Raw genomic sequence first — 7,987 nt, forward strand, 5'->3', positions numbered from 1 at the left:
AGGGGCTTGTCTGGTTTTTAGGTGGGGAGGGGGCTGGGCCTCTGGGCTGGTGTGTGTAGGAGAGGAGGTGGGCAATGAGAGGAGAGAGAGGGCAGTCCGTGCATGTGGGGGGGCTGGCCAGAGGAACTGGGCCCAGGCCTGAGAGGCAACCAAGGAGGAGGGCCAGGGTCTGAGGCCGCCTGCCCGGCTCACAAATATTTAGCTTTCAGCCAAAGACAAACTCAGCTCTATTTTGGGAGTGGGAGGCTCCAGGGCGGACTGGGCCACTTCCCCTCTAGGCTGGGACCCCAGCATCCCTTGCCTCTGGCACTGGGGATGGAGGGAACTAGGGTACCATGGGGGTCAGGGATTGGGGGCTTGAGAAATCACTGACTCTGTCAGGGCTTCTGGGGGACTCACAGCCACTCAGAGCCTGTTCAAATATTCTGAGTTCTTGCTTCTGGGTCTCTGACTCTGTCTCTGTCACCCTCTGTCTGGCTTTCTGGTCCCTCTGCAGGAATCTGGGACCAGAGAGCTCTCCCTTAAGATCAACTCCCATCAATAGCCTTGAACCTTCCATATTCTTGGGCTCCTCTGAAGGCCCTATCCCTGGTCACAGTGCACTAGCTCAGGTCCCAGGGGTGATGGGCCAAACCGAAAGCCGACTCATTCAGCCTGCAGGAGAGGTGTGTGTGAGGTGGAGCCGGAGTCTCTTAATACCTGTGTTCACTGGCCTGCGTGTAAGTGTCAGAATGTCAAGCAGCACACCTGCCCGCCTGGCTGGCTTCGTGAGAGCACAGGTGTGTGTGTATAAGCTGGGTCCTCTGAGTCCCTGTTAGCCCAAGTGATGAATGGTGTATGTGTAAGGCTTGGAGATAGTGAGTTTGTGACTGAGTTGGAGAGAATGGCATGCAAGCCAAGGGGGTGGACACCATGACCCAGCCGGGGGTCCCCAGGTGTTATGCTCCACCCCCTGCTGCAACCAGGGCAGACTGCTCACCCCGTCATCTCCCCAAGAGACTTTCTCTTGAGCCAGCATCGACACACTGTGGTTGGTCTTGAGGAAGCTGGAGGACTAAGGTGCATGGAAATCCTGGGTCCATCCACCCAAGGCCAGGGCAGTGTCAGTGGGCATGGGCTTCATGCCAGGGTTGCCAGCGTGGCACTGGTGCCTGCGGGAGGGGCTGGGCCAGAGGCCTGCTGGAAAGACACGGGATTGGGGTAGCACTTGGCAAGAGGCGTGTGTTGTGGAAACTGGACTTTCATGTCCCTCACTCCCCATGAGCTGGAGATGCCCCCACGCCAAGGCTTTCAGTCCCTCTGTCTCTTTCACTGATCTTTTGGGCACCTGTGCCCTCAACCTTCTTCTTCCCTGCACCCCCCCCCCACCAGTAAGTCCTCTTTGGCGGTGGGAGGAACCTGGGGTTTCAGAGAGGGACGCTTTCTGGAGGGTCACCTGGGCTGAGTGAGATGCAGGGGAGCAAGGAGGAGGGAGAGATGGGGATGGGGGAGAGATGGGGATGATGGACTTGGAAGTGGGGAAACTAAGCTGAAAGTGGAGAGCTAGAAACCTTGGGTGCCCAGAACCTACGGCCACTCAGCCCTCAGATGTCCAGTGAGCATTCCAGTGCAGGGGCAGCGGAAAGATGGGGCTCCTGTCAGGGCGGGAGAGCTGGGACAGCTCCTTATCTTGTCCCTTCTCCAGAGATTCCCCTTTCCACACTTAAAGCATTTTTTGCTGTTGCTTTTAATGGATGGTGGGCGGAAGTAGGAGGAAAAACAACTTGAAGGTGGGCTCCTGGGCCCGGGGAAAAGTAATACATTTGATGAGGTATGGCGACACGTATTTAGAACCCTTAGCCAGGACCCTGTCCCAAGTTCTCAGGAAAGCCCAAGCAGCAAGAGAAGGAAACTGAGGCTGTGGTGAAACCTAGCTGGGTTGCCCAGCTCTTGGCCTCCAGAACCTTCTGAGTGGGTTTGGTGCCTTGCTCCACCTCTGCTGCCCTCAGGGGCCCTGGGGGCCTCTGCTCCGCAGGACTGGGGTCTCCTGTTGGTCTGGGGCTGCTTGCCTTCTTTCACCCCTCCTTCCCTCCCCACGGCTGGGTGGGGTCCCTGGGCTTGGCTGAGGCCCCTGTGGCCACAGTGTGAGGGCCGGGCGGGGGGACGGCGTCGGCGTTTTTAAAAATAAACCGACCGCAGGGAAACCAACGGAGCCGGCGGGCAGGCAGAGGGGGAGGGGGTGGTCAGGGGGAGAAGGAGGGAGGAGTGGCCTGGTCTGGGGGTTTTCTGGGGCCCAGCACCATGAGGGTTTTCTCTTAGGTAGGAAATCTGCCTTCCTCCTCCCCCTCCCCCTTTTCTATTTTCCCCTCCTTTCTTTTTCTCTGTTTTCCTCTGCCTGCCTTGCCCAGTCTCTTTCCATCCTTCTCTTTCTTTGTTTATTTTGCTTTCCTCTCTCTCGCTCCTTTTTGTCATTTTCCCTTTCTCCTCTTCTGGGTCCCTGCTCCTTTCGGCCTCTTTGGGCCAGTTCCCCCTCTGTCCTCTCTTTCCTGTCCCTGGGGGCTTTTATGTCAGGTCCTCACCCTACAGGGTCCTCTGCTCTGATGAAGTCTCTGGGTCTCTGCCTCTCTCCTTTGCACCCCATGTTTCTACCTTGCCTTTCTGCTAGGGTTTGCCTCCTGCCCCATCAGCTACCCTGCCTCACCCACCCTCTGCTTGGGAGGTGAGAGACTCCGGGGAAACCCTGGCTGGGAAGGACCCAGGGCTTTTGCCATGGCCAGATTTGAGAAAGCTTTTGGTGGCTCAAATTTGAGAGTCCATGAGGTCAACAGGACCTCAGAGAGAGGTAACTGGGCAGAAGGAGCAGCAGGTTTGCATTTGGGGAGTAGTACAGGACTGGTGACTGCACACATCCCTCACCCCAACCTTTAGACTCCAGCCCTTCCTCTCAGATTGGTGTCACAGACACATACCGCACATACCGCATGCTAGGAGCTGGCGGGCAGGTCTGCGAACCCTGGATTCTTGGGTTCTTTTTCAGCTTTACCAGGAAGGCACCAGATACTTGTTTTTTTGAGGACCTCAGTCAAGGAAATGCACAGGACCAGCTTTTGCAATTATCTTTTTTGGTGGGATTCTCAGCAATGGATGCCTGTCTATGGCAACCATGGATCCTGAAGGGCATCTCGTTCTGGGGTGTCCCGAGACTGACTCAGGAAGGGGTAACGTGGGCTCCTGAGGGATGGTGATCTCAGGGTGGTTTGGCCTGGTAGCAGCAGCATGATGGGCATGAGGGGCAATTTGGGTTTCTAAAAGACCTCAGGCCCCGCATCGACATATCTTCCTTCACTCACTGTGCTGGAGGGGTGCAGAGAGACCAGTTGAGTGATCTCTACACATTAGGGGACCCTGAGGCATGGAGCGGTGTGGCTGTGAGCCAGTGTCTTAGCCACCCCAATTCCCTGCCCTGGGCGGGCGTGAGGGCTTCCGGCTCTCCTAGCTCTCCCAAAGGGGTACCAGTTGGCTCCACAAAGCAGGAGGTGCCCAGTGCCCGCTTGAAAGACATTCTTCCCTCAGCCACAGTCCTGGCTGGCGGCAGCCCTGTTCCCTCTCAATGTCCCAGTGTCTCCGCCGTCTCTTCCTCTTGCTCCCCAGTCCCAGAGTGCCTGCCAAGAGATTCCTTACCAGGGACATGAGGACACGGCTTGAGGGAGACCAGGCCACTGCCTTAGTCAAGAGATGAAGTAGAGACAGGAAGTGAATAGGGATAAAGCTGGGAAAAATCTGGAATGGGAGCAACTACAGTCCCCTAAGACTTCGCCTTCTCCCCACGCGGCTCTTTCAACATCATCTTTCCTCTCCAAGTCCCTGACCATGGCCTCTGTTCCAAACCCACTTCCAGGGGTCAGGATCCCTAATTCTCACCACACCCAGGTGCTGCCTCTAACCCCAGCTCTTCTCACAGCCATTTAAGAAGCATCTCCTGTTTCTCGGAGGCCTTTGCACACCCCCAGCGCCACAGTGAGCTCTATTTCCTGCTCCTGGGTTGGGGGTTAGTCTGCAGTCCTAGTCCTCTGCTCTTTTTCCAGACTCTGCCTGAGCTCTGCCCAAGCTCTGCCCTGGGTCCCAGTCCTCACTGCCCCTCCCCCACCCCTCAATTCCCCATCCTCTTCAACTCTCCCTTGACCCCTTTGTTCAGTTCTCCAGGTCTCTGGGTCACAGTCCTGTGTGTCTCCTCTTCTCCCTCTAAGCAATGCTTCCCTGTCTCCACAGGAGGAAGCTCACTATGGCTCCAGTCCCCTGGCCATGCTGACAGCGGCGTGCAGCAAATTTGGTGGCTCTAGCCCTCTGCGGGACTCAACGACACTGGGCAAAGCAGGCACAAAGAAGCCATACCCTGTGGGCAGTGACCTTTCGGTCCCCAAAGCCATGGGGGATGCCTACCCAGCCCCCTTTTCAAGCACCAATGGACTCCTCTCACCGGCAGGCAGTCCTCCAGCACCCACCTCAGGCTACGCCAATGACTACCCTCCCTTTTCCCACTCATTCCCTGGGCCCACGGGCACCCAGGACCCTGGGCTACTAGTGCCCAAGGGGCACAGCTCTTCTGACTGCCTGCCCAGTGTCTACACCTCTCTGGACATGGCACACCCCTATGGCTCCTGGTACAAGGCAGGTATCCATGCGGGCATCTCACCGGGCCCGGGCAATGCCCCCACACCTTGGTGGGACATGCACCCAGGGGGCAACTGGCTAGGTGGTGGGCAGGGCCAGGGTGATGGGCTGCAAGGGACACTGCCCACGGGCCCTGCTCAGCCTCCACTGAACCCCCAGCTGCCCACCTACCCGTCCGACTTTGCCCCCCTGAATCCAGCCCCCTATCCAGCTCCCCACCTCCTGCAACCAGGGCCCCAGCATGTCTTGCCCCAAGATGTCTATAAGCCCAAGGCTGTGGGCAACAGCGGGCAGCTGGAGGGGAGTGCTGGAGCCAAAACCCCTCGAGGTGCAGGCACAGGGGGCAGTGCTGGATACGGGGGCAGTGGAGCAGGGCGCTCTTCCTGCGACTGCCCCAACTGCCAGGAGCTGGAGCGCCTGGGGGCAGCAGCAGCCGGGCTGCGGAAGAAGCCCATCCACAGCTGCCACATCCCCGGCTGCGGCAAAGTGTACGGCAAGGCCTCCCACCTGAAGGCCCACTTGCGCTGGCACACGGGCGAGAGGCCCTTCGTCTGCAACTGGCTCTTCTGCGGCAAGAGGTTCACCCGTTCGGACGAGCTGGAGCGCCACGTGCGCACTCACACCCGGGAGAAGAAGTTCACCTGCCTGCTCTGCTCCAAGCGCTTTACCCGCAGCGACCACCTGAGCAAACACCAGCGCACCCATGGCGAGCCAGGCCCAGGCCCCCCTCCCAGCGGCCCCAAGGAGCTGGGGGAGGGCCGCAGCGCGGGGGAAGAGGAGGCCAGTCAGCCGCCCCGACCTTCGGCCTCGCCGGCACCCCCGGAGAAAGCCCCCGAAGGCAGCCCAGAGCAGAGCAACCTGCTGGAGATCTGAGTCTCCAGCCCCTCGGCTGCCTTGCCAGCCTTTCCTGGCTCTGTGGACCACTGCTTGCCCCTCATTCCCTTTGCCCCGTGCATGCTGCCCTTTGGGACCCTCTCCATCTCTTGCCCCTGCCATTCTGGGCCTGGGTATCTCCCTGCACGCCTCCTCAGCTCAATTCCTCCCCTTGCCATGAGCCCCTTCCGCAAACTCCCATCTCAGGCCTTCACCTCTTGCCTGATTTCTGCACTCAGGCTTCTTAAATTCTTTCCTCCCCAAGGCTCAGATTCTCTCTCCTCTGTTCCACACCAACTCACTTTCCCTCCATTTGGGCTTCCAACACATTATTTCTCCATCTCACTAACTACTTGACATGCATCCTTTCTGCTTCCTAAGTTTATTTACCACTATCCCTTAGCTTCCAGGCTCCAGTCTTCCCAACTTTGCAGTCCACTGCCTTCTATGCTCTAGAGCGTTTTTTTTTTTTTAAACAAACACAATGATGATGAAGATGATGATAATTTATTGCCCCCTGGTGGCCTCTTCTTTAGGGACTAGAGCTTGGGGATTGGGGTTAGTGACCTGGCAGGGAGCAGGGTGCCAAGAGGGAGGCAGACCAGTGGGGATCTGATCCCAAAGATGGGGTGACCCCAGGGTCAGGAAGGCTGCCCCCAGGCCTGTATATTTAACCCTTATGTTCCAAGAGAAATGAATAGTAATAATAATAATTCTATTTATCTAAGTTATGATGACAGGTCAGGTTAGAGTGAGCCGGGGAGGGAAGGGGGTCCATTTCTGCTATGGAAATTTTAGCCAAATGCATCTCTGTCTAAAAAAAGTGATAGTGGAGATCTTGTTAATAGAATTTCTATCATCAGGGTCTCAGTTAATGGGGTTTCTCTTAATGGAATCTTTGCTAATAGGGTTGATTAGCTAGATCTCTGTTAAAGAGTTGATGGGGTATCTCACAATTAGGCGATCCCTAATATTTCCAGACCCGGCCAGAAGCTGTGAAACCTCAAGTCCTATGGAGGGGAGGACTGGAATGTACCCCAGCTCCCTTGACCCCAGAGCAGGTTCTTCCACTGCCCCTCCCCTGACACTATGACCCCATCAGGTTAATCTTTTGTTGCCATGGTTATGGAGAGCTTGCAGCTGCCATCATAGACATGCTCTTTGGGGAAGCCCACCTAACTGGAGGATGACATTGGTTTGGAGGTGCCTCTCCTGAAGAATAGGTGGGAAAGGCTTTCTCTGAGATCAGATCAAGGAAATCAAGTATTTATTGTCTACTCTGTGCCAGGCGCTGTGTTAGGTTGGTGCCTAGAAACCATGAGAAAGAAGAATTTATAGAGCTAGGAGGACATAAGTCCCTAAGCCGACTTGGGGGTGTGTCCCAACCTGGGACTTCCGATGCTCCCAACTCCACCTCCAGTGACTTTTAAAGCCGCTTCGTGCCTTTGAATGCCTTTCCTGTGACTTTGGATCCTCCTTTTCTGTCTCTTGCTCCCTCAAGGTCCCCAAGTTAAAGGGTTAAAGCCGCTGGAGCTTGGGGAGAGGGTAATATTGTGGAAGGGACGGGGGATCACGCCCTCATGGAGTCTTTTTTTTTTTAATTTAATAAATAAAAGTTCGATTTTAAATGTTGTCTTGGTGAGAAAAGAGGAAGGAGGGGAAGAAGTGTGAGCCACAGGATTTCTCCTTGGCAAACCAGAGAGTCCCCGTGGGCATTGTGTCGTGCCCGTTTGCATGTTACGGCCGGGGTAGAATACTTCGGGCGGCCGGGTCCCGCGGCGGAGTTTTTTGTTTTTTGTTTTTGTGTGTGTGTGACCGCCCAGCGCTCTCTGCGGAGTTGGGAAGGTGGAGAGATTTCTTTCCCGGCTCTTTCTCGGGCTCGACATCAGCAGAACTGGCCGGGGCAGCGGCTGGGCAGAGCGCCGGCCCCGCTGTCGCCGCGCGGACCACGGAGCGGCCCGGGCCGGGCGAGGTGCGGCTCCCGCGGGCGGACCCGCCTGGCAAGTCAGCCGCCCCGGGCCTGGGGCCTGCAATCAGTCGTGCCGGCCACGGAGTTAGCGGAGGAACAAAAGCCACTCTGTGGCGACCAGCCCCCAGCTACAATAGGGCTTTGTGCGGCCCCCGCCCCCCAGGGCTCCCCCGCCGCGCGGAGGGGCGCGCGGGCAGCTCGCCTAGCTAGGACCCGACTGCAGGCGGAGCCCCTGTCCGCCGGTGCCCCTCGCGGGCTCGGAAGAGGCGCTGGGCAATGGAGCGGGGGAGGGGTCAGAGGGTCCCAGGCGGTGATCGCGGTGGGATGGGGCGGCCGTCCCCCTTCCTACCCCGCCCCCGTCCAGGTGCGAAATCTCCTGCCCTCCGGCGGGGCGCGGGGCTTCAAAGGCGCTTTGAAGAAATTCGAGTTCCGAGGACTCTTGCGCGGGCTGGGGGCAGCGGCGGAAGAGCCGTGGGGAAGGGGCGGGGGCGCCTG

General features: G+C 57.7%; 1 protein-coding gene across 5 annotated transcripts in view; it reads left to right on the plus strand.

Annotated features, from left to right (window-relative positions):
* LOC123619528 (transcription factor Sp7) overlaps window positions 1-7,128 on the plus strand; it is a 32,072-nt gene extending 24,944 nt beyond the window's left edge. For 4 of the 5 annotated variants that reach the window (XM_074374773.1, XM_074374774.1, XM_074374775.1 and 1 more), the window contains one exon: window positions 4,249-7,128. In XM_074374773.1, the coding sequence (XP_074230874.1) occupies window positions 4,249-5,523 (1,275 nt within the window). In that variant the 3' untranslated portion in view covers window positions 5,524-7,128. Of the gene's footprint in view, window positions 1-452; window positions 1,060-4,248 lie in introns of those variants that run through there. The other variant, XM_074374777.1, reaches the window with a different exon arrangement.
* The last annotated feature ends 859 nt before the right edge of the window (window positions 7,129-7,987 follow it).

The sequence above is a fragment of the Camelus bactrianus genome, chromosome 12 (assembly GCF_048773025.1).
Source record: "Camelus bactrianus isolate YW-2024 breed Bactrian camel chromosome 12, ASM4877302v1, whole genome shotgun sequence".
In the NCBI taxonomy this organism is placed as follows: domain Eukaryota; kingdom Metazoa; phylum Chordata; class Mammalia; order Artiodactyla; family Camelidae; genus Camelus; species Camelus bactrianus.